This window comes from Leptosomus discolor, chromosome 5, assembly GCF_034619465.1.
Source record: "Leptosomus discolor isolate bLepDis1 chromosome 5, bLepDis1.hap2, whole genome shotgun sequence".
In the NCBI taxonomy this organism is placed as follows: Eukaryota; Metazoa; Chordata; class Aves; order Leptosomiformes; family Leptosomidae; genus Leptosomus; species Leptosomus discolor.
Window position 1 is genome coordinate 74,592,339 of NC_141395.1, and position 13,469 is coordinate 74,605,807.

Genomic DNA, 13,469 nt, shown 5'->3' on the forward strand with positions numbered 1-13,469 from the left:
TAGTTTTTGGAAAGCATCATGATTATGGTAGCTGCTGCTAAAGGTGCTGCTAGGTTTGGAGATATAGAATCATCTCTCTGAAACAGTTTAAGACTGTAATTTCCTATCATGTAAACCACTAGTAAACTATCAGAGCCAGTAACTTTGGTCAATCCAGATCTGACTGCATGTGAATGGGTAACCTAGATAAAATGTTTAATACCATATTGCCAGTCCCTTCAGCCATCCAGTGCAGCCTGCACTAACAGATTTTAAGTAACGTTTTCTCTTTAGTCCATAAGAAACATTCCCCAGGCTGAGCCAAGGAATCAGCAAATCAGTTTTAGTCAAGTCCTGAGGAAATGCAACAGACTGCAAAAAGAAAATGCTAAACATTAATGACCAATCTGATGAGCTGGTTCATTTCCTTGTCGCTAAGCGTACTCTTATAAAACCATAAAGAAAAATAGGAAACATCCTTAAAATGAGACCAAAAAAATCCCTTTTCAGAAAACTGAGATAATGATTTTTCTCTCAATTTCTTCTTCAGAAAATTCAGGTCTAGGAGCTGTTTTGCTTCCAAGGCAAGACACTGAAAATACAGATAAAACTTTCTCCCACATCCTTCCCCAAAAAAATGCAACAACAAAAAAACAGGAATGAAAAACATACAGACGGTACCGCAGTGTGGAATAAGCAGTATTTCTGGTAACTTATAAAATAAACATGAGGAAGAGAGTGAGTGTTTGGGATAGTGCTTAGGACCTTTGCTTAGGTCAGCTCTTTGGATTACTAATAAAATGTACCTGTCAAAACTGAATATATAAGTGAACCTTAGTCAGAAAGAAAGCAAAGGTTAACCACAGGGATAGTCACCATGCATATTTTTCAATTACGCATCATGGGAAGAAAATATTTCAAAAAGCTAATGAGCATGGAATCCACCATCAACTTGAATTTAAATGGGGGCTAACTATATTCTCTAGCTGAATCATTTAAATATGTCAACAGAAATAATCAAGAGATGGCTTTCTTTGACTCGCTTTCTGACAATGTGGATTTTTTAGTCAGAGTGGCGGGGTTTGGATGCCCAGCTGCCGAAGGGCCTGACCCTCCAGGCTAATGAGGGAAAAGGGAGATGTCAGTGTGATATATTCTTACCTTCTGATTGAGTCTCCTAAGGGGCAAAAAGTCAGGAGGTCACATCTCCTGTGCCTGCCCTGGCAGCCTTCTCATAGTTACAGTCCCTGCTTTTGCCCCATTGTTCAGTATTGTGACATCTCTCCTGTAAACACAGTCCCCAATAAGTTAAAAATAGAGTTGTTTTTCTGCTATTTGTCCTTCTTTTCATCCAAAAAGGTGCAGTGAAGAAACTGTCAACTCTTAGACAAGAAGTATTATATTTCACGGTATGTAGTATTGCTGCTTGTCCTACACAGGCTCCTAAAGAAAATGGTTAGTCATATTTCTTTGAGGCATAGAGCCCTGATCATGGAAGAAAATTCTTCGAACAGTGTATCTAGTGCTGTCAGAGGCCCTTTCATCCCCTGTAATAAGTAATTCAGTAATGGAAAAAAGATTTCAGAAAGCCGCACGTGTTTTTGGGACAAGAAGAAAGTCCTGGTTTGTGCTTTTGATGCTTCAGGGAAGAATGAACATACTTAGAGTTGGGTTCATGCTCTGAGTTTGGCAGAAGCTCAGACAGATGCTGGTTAAGAAACTGAAGAAGTTGATGGTTGGGTGAGATGAAAGAAATTCAGAGTTTCTCTTTTTTATAAATGAAAGCTGAGATACTGGACCAGATTCTGTGCTGGTGTAACTCAGTGCTGCTCTGTCGAAGCTATGAAACATGTGCCCATTAATTTTATAAACTGAAGTCATGGGCACACAATTATTTTGCTTGTTTAATGGAGGTTGAGATGCTACAGATTCCGGGCTGCTTGTTTCTGCCTTTCTGTGGGAAGATGCTCCCCGTCTTCCCCTGGCGGGGGAGATGGTGTGAACATTTGTTTTCTTGCGAAGTTGGCCAGTTTAGCAAGAACTACGTTTGTCAGCAGTTTAAGCTAATTGGTCTGACTTTACACTGACACTGGCAAGGAGGTGGTGACATGATTTATTGTGCTGCCAAGCTGGGTGGGAGGAAGGATGGAGAACGCGCGTATGGCTTGGTGTATGAGTAGTGTATGGTCAAGAACAAGTGGAGGCATCAGGTATTACAGCAAGAGCAGATACGTCTCACGCACTGAACATTTGTTCTGTTGTCATGCTGGTGCAGGAACTGCAACATTGTTTGTGCTCAACTGAATGTGATTCCTCTGAGGAAAAAGCAAACAAAACTGAAATCCCCTCTGCTTTCCTAAATATTAGTTTCATATTAAGCCTGATGTGCAGCTCATCACAATTATTTTTGTTTCCAGATTAAAAAGTTTCAAATCAGTTTCTGCTGCTCTCTGGAAGACAGGGAATATATACAGGAATTTTCAGCATGCACATGCTGCTTCACAGTATGAATATAAATTGTTTAAAGGGTAAAAGTCATACGATTTTGTATTTCTCTTTCTTGAGGCTTGAAGTCCAGGTTAGATGATTTATCTTGGAAGTAACGTAATGGATGCTTATTCTCCTTTTTGAGCTCTGACTTCAATTCAATGCAGCAGTCTGAGTTTGTGTCACAAAGTCTCTGCTGGGATATACTACTTCAAAAAGCAAATTCTTCTACTGAAAATTTTAAAGGATATTGAGATACTTCTATGCATTGAAAATGAAGTAAAAACTTTATTTTTAAAGCACAACTTCTAATTTGGTTAACCTTACCAATGTTTAACAGAAAGAGTGACTTCATCAGTTGTCATTTAGATAGTAGACATTTTTGTTCAGTGCAGAGTTTTGAAACATCAGATAACATGGTGGAACCACACCCATTAAAATACATTGCATTGATTTCTTTTTTATCTCACTTCACAACCTGAAGTTTAGCTTTAGCCATATTATTAAAATGTCTTAGTTCTTACCAATGGGTTTTGGTTTTTTTTTTTGACTAATTAGTTGATAAGACCAAGTTTCTTCTTGCCAAATTGAAAACAAAAAAAAATTAACGTCTGCGGAGATTCCTGTAACTACCAGCAATTCATCTTTCCTTGTTGTTCCTGCTTTTGCCATTACTATTCTCAAGCAGATTTTTTTGCTGTGTGTGTTATCATGCACTAACTCAAGTGATTGGTAGTGGGAGATGAGGAGAAGTTCATTAGTAGATGGTCATTTTGAATCCGCTCAGAAGCTATGATGAACATTTGCTCACTTCTGGTAGGTCCTCTGTGGCCCATCTGGAACAAATTATTTTTCTTGGCACGGTTTTGCTTGCACTGTAAAGTCTTTGGGGCAGTGAACGCTAGCTGGCACTAGCCCTAATCTCCAACTGAGCTCCCTAAGTACTACAGGAACATAAATAAGTAGTAATTAGTTCTAAGCAATCGCAGTCCCACATGGTCGCGTGAATCAGGGAAGGATTAGGATGGAGCTAGAAACTTAATTTTTCTTCTATCTCAGTGGAACAGTGGAGTAATGTGGGCATTTTTTTCTTGATTCTTCAGTCATTTTTTTTCTGGGGTAGAAGCTTCCCATCTTTGGTTTCCACGATTTGGTGGAATTTTAGTAAAATCTGTTTCAACTCTTGACTCGACTCAGCAAGCATTCAAGAGCATCCCAGACTGGCACAACATATAAGCACGTATCTCGGTGGTGACACTACCAGATCTGTGTGCTGCTAGATCCACTGACAATACAAACTTGGTCACAGGCACAAGTATGTGATCTTCATGTTTCTCATAGTTTACAGTTGCAATCAGTAGGATAGTGTGTACTGTCAGCTACGGCAGGTAACATCTGACTTGTGTACACATCTGAACAAGTCACCCTGAGCTCCCTTCACAGGCAGGGGAGAGCAAGTCATCAGGGTTGATGGAGTTTAGGGGATAAATTACCTCATACTACATTTGATCAGATGAATCATTGTGTTGAACAGCTGGCTCAGATGTGGACATCCACTTTACAGACATTTGGGTGAATTCGCTTCCAGACTGAGACATCTGAATGAGTAGGTGTTACCTTGGATGCTGGCCAGCTAAACTCTCGTTAGTCAATGGAGATGTAGTCTGCAGATGGTAGAACCTGGCTTACACTAACATAGACACAAGGCGTGAGATTCAGTTGCCTAAAAGTACATGTCTACCATCATTTAGGTGCTGTGGGTATCCCACCTGACCTGCACCTACTGCCAGAAGTCCTGTAAATCATCCTGTAAATGTTGTGAGCCCTGTGCAGATGTCTCAGTGCCTTAGGTCCTGCCAGATGTCACGAGGTGCCGATGTTTAGGCAACTGTGTCCTGACTCTATAGGCTGGCTAGGTAGCCCATTCTGTGTTTGCTCCACTGGCTGCATTGACTAGATGTCTTTTTACTATAGTAGGAGCTTGGATACCTAGTGTGCAGAGAGACACCTAAATGTGGGTTGTTTAACCTCAAAATTAGTTCTGTGCCTGGTATACCAGTTGGGTTGGATCTGGCCTTCTACTGACCTGACTGCTGCTGAGGTACTTGTGGTCTTCTGGAAATGTTTGTAGGCAGCCCCACTAGAAAGGCAGCCTTTCTTTCCATAGTTACTATTTTGGAAGAAACTTCTTGCAACTTCTGCAGAGCCACTTGCTTCTCAACAGTGCAAAGGTTTCAAGCTACTTTTGCTTCCCTGTTTCTTCCCCAAACCACAAGTGTTAATTAGAATAGTGATTGCACAATGGCCATAAAGATGTGGATAGTCCTCAAACAGTGAACATTGTTGTCTGGTCTGTGCAGGGAGATGGGCTGCATGCAGAATAGGATACATACTGTACCTGCCTCGCTGGCTCTTCTCACTTGCGATGAATTGATGACTGGTGCAGAGACTCGTGCTGTAAAGGCAGGAGGAACAAGCAACCATGTAGGCAGGACTTCCAATGAGTCAAAAGACTGTTGCTGATGTGATGAATGTTGATGCTGATGTATGAAGCCACCTTCCTGCTTGTCAAGTGCTCTGATCAATGCTGTTACAGATATTTCTTCATGGTGCAGCTAGATTAGGAAAAATGGACTGGGAGCTTGAAAAAAGGTATGGGTCCTGAGGAGGGTTCGTTTGCTGTTTGCCTTCATCCAGTGCTGGCATTAGTGCCTGACTCTGTCCTCCTCTGGATGCATGTCTGCATCAGTTCCAGCGAGGCAGAAATAAGGCAGGCAGCCCTAGAAGGAGGGGAAGGAAGCAAGAGGGGAAACTGCTTGATGTTGTTCTGCATGTCCAGACGCAATGCCAGAGGGCGAGAACTTGTACCCAGCAAGGAGGGGAGATGCCAAGGACAGGGGTCAGGAGAACAGCTGTGGCTGCTCTGATCACTCACGTGGATGATACGATGCTGATACAAGTTCGCTGGAGGTCAGCAAAAGGGCTCAACACCAAAGCCAAAGGGAGCCTAGGCTCTGCCAGCTCTGATGATGTCGCTGCTTGTGAACAGCCAGCCTGTGCAGGAGCAGCAGTTTAGGGAGGTTCAACAAAGAAGCCTGATACCCCAGGGGACTATACAGGGTGCATGTCTGCTTGCTAAAGGACCCAGCAATGAATGAAGGTCCAAAAAAACCTAGAATAGGAGAAAATGGAAACAAACAGCTCATTCCCCTCATATCTGAAAGCTACAGAGAACCTTCCTCACTGGAGGTGGTGGCAGGCAATTTTCAGCTCTCTGGCATGCTCTTGAGGTGCCCCACACCACTTGAAACTTTTTCTAGTGGTTCGTCTCCCCCCTCTCCCCACTGTGGTCTAGTCATCATCCTTGTTCTGATCTTCCTATGCAATGGCAAGATGCCCTTCAGCAATGGGTGTCCATAGACACTTTCCCAGCTAATGCCCCATTGTTAATGTCCCAGTTTACCATATAACCAGATTTTTTATAGTGAGCAAGAATCCTGATAACCTGTCTTGGAGCCTTTGCGTCATTCCTTCTGTTCCAGGTGGTAATGTCCCATCTGTTCCTAGTGATGTCCCTTGCAAAGGTTTCCTCCTCCTGAATCCAATCAAGTCCAGCACATCTGGACAGCTCAGTGCTTCTGGATCCAATACCAGAGTTTCTGTTATGATTGGGCTTGGGTCTCAGCTTGGCTGACCAGTGGTATGTCATGCTGTCATTTGGAATCAGCACTGGACTCTAACATGATGTACATAGGTGTTTGGAGATGACCACAGAAACGCCCATTACCAATGAGCATTCAAGTAAAAAGAAAATACATGGGCAGAGGCTTACCCTTGAAAGTAGGGATGACCCCATGACCCTATCTTGAGTTAATGGTTTCAGGGTCCGGAGAGCAGAAAGGAACTGGTAAGATGGTCTTGACTGAAGGAAGATCAGTACTGAGGAGCTTCAGGTGCCCTTTATTGGGTCTTTTCTGCTGGGATGAAGATACCTTTTCATAATTTTTTTAACACATTCCATCCAATGGGATGGCTTTTTGCTGAATCTGTATTTTGCACCTGCAGTAACTTCTAGGCACCCTGAAACTGGATTTAACATCTTGTGGAAGCAGGTATTAGTTCAAACATTATCACATGCTGAGCAGTTGTGGGATTGTTGATGTTAGAAATTACTTAAGTGTTTTGCTGAAATGGTGGACTGAGATATATTATTTGTTGTAAAGATATGGATCGTAAATGGTTTTGTGATGAAGGGAGATATATAAATGTAGAAACAGTGTCAGGTCCATATTTAATTTGGACAAGTTAAATCAGGGTGGCTACTTTTTGTGTGATGTTTCTAGCTAAACTTAATTATTTCAATGATAGTGAATATTAAAGATTCTGGATTAGAATTTGCAGTCAGATTGTGTCTGAATAATAAGTGGGGATAAATTTAGTTATTGCTAAGTTGTTACATGGTGTTTAACCATGTGTTTACCATGAATTCAGAAACATGATTTAGACCTTTAATATAGATGTTGACAAATGCAGTCTAAGGAAAGATTTGGGGTGGCCTCTGCCTTAAACCACCTCTATTCTGGAATCAGTGACTCTTGAAGATGTGTATTCTGGTTTGAGCTGTGCCACAGCTTTCCTGCATGACAGAATAATACAGGATTTAATTTTCAATGCACCACCTTTACCATTGCTAGAATAGGGACAAAATCTTTACTCCTTTTTTTTTTTATGAAGGCAATATTGAGATGTGAATGTAGAGTACTTTGAGATTTTTTGAAGGAGCTACTGAATTGCAAAGTGCAATTATTTTGTTTTGTTGCTAGTTTAATTATACTGATTTTCACGTTCTCTTTTCCAGGTGAAGCCGACCAAAGACTCTGTGTACTTTGGAGCACTTCTCTTTCTCTACACAGGCGATTTCTACCTGAATATCAAATTCCATGAAGACAACTGCAGCAGGGAGCTGCCTCTCTCCTGGTTCTGCCTTCCTAGTGTCCACATCCGTGCCATGGAACCTATGGTCCCAACTAAGCTGTAAATGTACTGTGTTCTATTTGATTAACCACAGCGCGCAGAAATGCTTGGCACATCCTCTGCTTGACCCCAGCTTGTTTCTGTCCAACCCCAGGCCACAGTCCCTACTTTGGAGGAACAGCTGAACACTTTCTGAATTGGCTGATAGTCATTTGGGCAGCTGCTTTAGCTAATTTCAGAGTGAGAGAGAGAGAGAGAGATTATAACTGTGCTAGAGTTTTCCTCTGTTTCCAAAAAGCCTTTGAAACTGCTAATATATGCATTATACTTTCATGTACTCTATTAATGTCAGTGGGTCTTGAGGGCTGAATTTAAGAGGGCTGAATTTAAGAGGGCTGGATTTAACCATGTGTTTGAATGTCTCAACTCCAACTTGAATAATCCCATTTTAGCGTTTTTCAACAAGAGTTGTATATCTGTATGAAATTCTTTCTGGCTTATGCTGGACCCATGGCATGTACCCCTGAGGTACAAATCTCTCTTAGATTTGTTCACAGGCTTGTTCACTTGTTTGCTGAGTATTTGGTGTCCTTGGTAGCAAACATCAGTAGTGATGCTTTTTCCTGTGTGACTGAAAGTAAGAATAGCAAATGTGCCCCCAGTCTTCCTCCCCTGCACCCAGTTCCACTTGCTCCTGGTAAAGCCACTGCCTTTAGTTTGGTAGATCTATGAATAAGAAATGAAAGAAGACAATGAAGAGCTAAAGAGTTTTGTCCTTGAGAAAGGAAATAAGCCAGCTTTTGGTTTGCCTAGGGCTTGCCTGTGAATTCGGGCTTTCACAGTTCTGTTTCATACAATCACAATTGCTTGAAACTTTTGCAGACACTTAAAAGAGCCACCGGAATTAATCAGCTGGTCATTAATATCACTTTGCGTGAGTTTTTGCAAACTTTTCTGATCAGATTTTGTATGCTAATAGACTGGGTTTGATAATGTGATTGATTTTTCCTTCTTTTTTTTTAGAGTGGTTATTTAATTATGAGGCAATTAAGGCCATGGAATTCCTGACCATTAAAGTAGTTGTTGAATATACTGAAAATTTAGCCTGTTGTCTTTCAGAATAATGTTTTTGTATAAAGAGACCCCCATTTACCACATGTAAAGCAGGGAGATGTCTTAGCTGTATGATCAATATTTCATGGACTATATATTTCAAACCTGTCTAAATCTTTTCTTAAATTTACAGCTTACAGCTCTTAAATTTGGTGGTAGTGTACTTTCAGGAGTGAATATACCAAGATATGGCAGGGGTGCTCCAGTTAGCTCCAGTTAGCGCTATATGTGCGAATTCTACATGCACGACCTCTTTGCAGATTTTTTTATTTGTTTAGGCTTCATCCAAATGTGAGCACACCACTTCATGCCTGCCCTGGTCTGTCCTGCTCGTGCTGTGGAGCACTAGCCCAGGTAGCTCATTCTCATAGCAACCATACCCTGTTGTACTTTTAGATGTGACTGGTGTTTTCTGTAGGAATGACAGTGCTCAAAACTCAATTCATTGCATGTTTTCAAATGACTGTAATGTATTCATCCTAAATATATTTCTAATTTCAGGGAACTATAGTTATAGCATGATAGCTATATTTCCAGTGTATGCAGGGTATTATCTCTAGAAAACTGTATTGTGGCAATGCTATCAGTGTTTGCTCATGAGCTGTGGCTCTGTATACAGCTTTGAATGCCAGAGTGGAAGTCTTCAGTCTTAAACTGATGGAAATCTGAGACCAACTGAAGATTTACTTGCAATGATGTACTGCTCTGTCAGCAGCCAGCATGCAATGTCCAGTAAGAAAACTGTTTCTTAGACTTGCATGGTGGTTCTGGGCCAGAGACATCCACGGGAAGAGGGTCCAAGCAGCTGAATTGGACATGTTTTTCGCATTAGTGGAGCTCGGTTGACCAGTTTGTGCCATGAGGCTGAATTCTGTGTCACTACATAGGCATATACACAGAAAGATAAGATCCTGGGAGAGCAGGAATTAAACCAGTTAATCTTCTCCATAAAAGCTTGCTTTTGACATGCGTCTCTGCACTATCTTACGCAACACTGTTGCAGCAAAATCCAAATTGGGTTTTATTCAGTATTCCCAGCAGGTAATCTGCAGATGCTAGGAATACAGCTAAGGCTTTGTAGGACCACATTGCATTTGAAACAAAAATATTGTGAAGCAGATGCTGTTGCAGTCAGGATACTTCAGCTTATCCAGCTAAGGGATCATATCCTAGTTTATTTTTGAGAGCATTCTCTGAAAATAGAGGATATTGTTCTGCGAAGCCTATACTGGGATGCAGCACTCCTGTGCCCTTTACTTGTAAAGGATCCTGATCCACAGCCTGCTGAAGCTGTTGGAATGGGAACAGGTTTTATTATAACAAAAGCAAGCTGTATATTTCCAATATGCCATTATAAATCTGCTGTATGTGCTCATAAATAAAAGTTCTTAGGTGTGAGCTGACCCTTAATGGTCTATCTGTTCATTATATAGTAGACCACTCTGTCCCTTGACAACTTTGATGCTTAGTTGCTTTTGGCATTTATGATATCTTTCCCAATTTTCTGACACTTCTACTTGTCTTGGTGAGAGAGATGAAGCACAAGAAATTCTTCCTTCTGGGGATCATTTGTGACTTGTCCAGAAGGAGAATATTTAAGTGTCAGTGTAATTTGGAGAAGGGTGAGAGGAAGGTACTTGAAATGAGAATCCTGTGTCAGTTTTGGTTTCCTTTTTAATGGAACTTTTCTCTGGGATTGCTGTCAGAATTGGTCCTTGCAGTGCTTGAAAAAAGGATGATACTTTTCTGATCTGCTTTCCTTTTCTGGAACTGAAAACTTGTTTTTATTTCTCTAAACCACCCAGCTGTTATTTTGAACATGATGAGACGAACTATGCATTGTTGCACAGATGTAAATCTGATATGATCCCACTTGGTTGAATTAAATCATTCCTAATTTAAAACACCATTGCTGAGAGCAGACATTGGTCCAATATCTGTATGCACTGGAGAAGCATAAGTTGTTTAAATTTAACTGTCTGAATAAATACTGATCTTGTGTTATTTACACCTCTGCCTGTCTCTTCTTTCGGTAATTCCTGGTAGTGTTCTTGTGTGGTTTTACTGATAATAATAATGTATCTCTTGATGGAGCATTCTGTTTTTGAAAGAATGTATTTGACCCTGGAACTGAAATTTCACCTTCACTCAAGCTTCCTCTTCCTAAATGAACTCAGAGCTGATGAAAGATATGTGTGTGGCTTCTGTGTCCAGTAACTGTCAGCTGAGGGGAGAGACATACACTCATGTGAAAGATTACTTATGCCTCAGTATCCTAATATTGACAAAGGGGTGGTGAAGCACTGGAACAGGCTGCCCAGAGAAGTAGTAGATGCCCCATCCCTGGAAACATCCAACGTCGGGCTGGATGGGGGTGTGTTTTAACTCTTGGTTTCTCATCTCTTTTTTCCTTATCCTTACCACCAGCTCTTCCACTCACAGCTTTTCTGTTTTCTTTGGTTGCTTCCAACAGAAGCATGTCTCGTTATTTTTGTCTCCTTCCTCTGCATCTCCATCAGAACCCTCCTAACATTTTGGTCATCTACTCGGGAAAAAAATTGCTTCAAACCCTATTTCAGTTGTTAAACTGGAGTTTGGCTCTCATATCCTTTCTTAAAAGTATCTTGAGATATTTCAATTACATGGGACCTTGTCTATTTTATTACCATCTGGTGTAGCTTGTTGGAGTGATACTTAGGCTACTACATTCATGCATGAATGCCATACACCAATGGGACTTGTGCTGTACATAGGTGACGTCATTTAACAGATATTAAGTTTTTTCCCTGTGTTCCTGATTCAGCAAGATATCTAAACTTTAATAGACCCAGTGATTACAGATAATTCAGTCACACATCTGCCTGGGGAACTTCCTAAACCTGTGTCCAGATGCACAATCTCCATCTGATCCCACAAATTTGAGGTTGCGGCCCTTGCCCCATTACGTGGCATGGGTCATCACCACCGGCTCCCAGGAACTCTGGTACAAGGAGCAGATATCTAAATCTGGCACTGTCATTTAAATACGTGAGGGATAGATACACACAAGTCTTGGAATGCAGAAGATTATTCCAGGCCGGTACATGCTCAGTGTGTATCTATACCAGCCACGGTAATGAACCTTAAAGGCATAAATCACGTGCATAGTCTTGTTTGGGAAATCATGTTATACCCAAAGGCTATGCCCAATAACTACGTACTAGATGAGACAGTGCTCAACTATCTTCTGCTTGCAGTTGCTTTTCCAAGCGTTCCTCTTCCAAGGGCTGGTACCAGCACAGGCTGCGCTGATGTCCTCTCAGCCTCCCAGTCCCCACTTCCATAGGAAATCTTCCCGTGAACTGTTTAGAAATTACTTGGCGTAAGGGAAGGTATACATTAACGATGAGGAAACACAGCACCACTTTCACAATGAGGGACCACAGGATCCTCTGAAGAGAAGAATTCGTTTTGGCCCAACATGCTCTGATGTCGTAACTGAAGAAGGGCGATTTCAGCCCCTTTTTGGCATGTATTCAGTTTGAACAAGACAACATGGACACTGCCAGAAAGAAATCAGGCCAATGGTTTAAGAAAGAGCATCTTCTTAATGGCTGTGAGGATGTTATCACTAATCTGTGTCATAAACAGGGCCCTTTACTATCTAAACTCTGCCCGTGTTTTTACAGAATGGTCCAGGTCGATGGCTGAAGTGATGCCGTGGTCCAGTTTAGGCATCTGCCTACCACCTCCCTTCCCAACAGCTCAGATCCAGAGCACAGATGCCATTCTCTCCCCATCCCTTTGCCTGATTCACCGCTTTGTGTGGCCACACCAGGCTGAACTCTTACAATGGGTTTGGCTTGAAAAGGAGAAAGAAAAGGCAGGGGAGTGTTTTCCTTTAGTGTGTGTGCATGTCAGGGGGGTTATTGATGTGCAGCTCAATCATCGCACAGACTGTTGAAGCCTGTGAGGTTGCAGCATCCCTCACAGACACATCTGCGGCGCTCTTTGGGGCAGCACAGGGGTAAATAGGCAGTGGGAGGAAGGGAGGGTAGAAATGGAGAGAGAAATGTTACAGGGCTACAACCAGAGACACCTCTGCAAGGTGCCCGAAGTTAACTGAGATGAATCAAGGCCAAATGGGTTATGTAACTGCAACGACATTAAAAATAGGTTACACTGTATATTAAGATTTCATTTATAAATTGTTTATAAAGCATTCATAAATGTTAGATGTGGTAAGCATGTTATGCACACGAATACTCTGTGTTCAAACATTATCAATGGCTGTATATACAGCAGCTGCAAGTATTATAGATGGAGAAGTCACAGTTCTAGAGATCAACAGTTCAATAGCAATATGCAATAGATGATTTATCAATCACTTAAACATGTATTAAGCATTTATATGTTCTTTATAAATGGAATCTTAATATGAAGTGTGACCTTAAGTGTGAAACAGGGAACTTTTCGCCTTTCATCTTTTTTTTTTTTTCCCTAGAAAAAAAATTAAAATACCTCTCAAATCGCCAGTTTAATAACGATTGTGCTTTCCCTAACCTCTGGCTTGAGAGAGGCCACGGGCTCCTGAGAATTAAAAAGGCTTTGTGGAAAGAGTGCAGCGTTTGGGTGTGCTCTCATCTGCCTGCAAATGTGTTTTGTGTCAGTTGAGGGTATGAACCCCAGCGATGCAGAAGTATGTCACCCCAGAAGGATGTCACTTTGCTAGTCAGGGTGTCTGCAGATCCCTGGAGGAAGCAAAAGAGCAAAGGTAACATGAGTGTAAAGTAAGTGAAAAGCAGAGCAGAAGAACTGTGACATGAGATTGAACAGGATAATTTAATTCATTAAAATAAACCCTACAGCCAGCTGGGGGCATTTGCTTACATAGAAGAGGCCACCAGAGAAGATGCCACCATTGCAGACCCCCAGCA

At 41.6% G+C, this 13,469-nt stretch overlaps 1 protein-coding gene across 2 annotated transcripts in view; it reads left to right on the forward strand.

The window, feature by feature from the left end:
• The window catches only part of TRAPPC9 (trafficking protein particle complex subunit 9), a 502,283-nt gene extending 494,779 nt beyond the window's left edge, over positions 1-7,504 (forward strand). For both annotated transcript variants that reach the window (XM_086465055.1, XM_086465056.1), the window contains one exon: positions 7,325-7,504. In XM_086465055.1, the coding sequence (XP_086321181.1) occupies positions 7,325-7,504 (180 nt within the window). The remainder of the gene's footprint in view (positions 1-7,324) is intronic.
• The last annotated feature ends 5,965 nt before the right edge of the window (positions 7,505-13,469 follow it).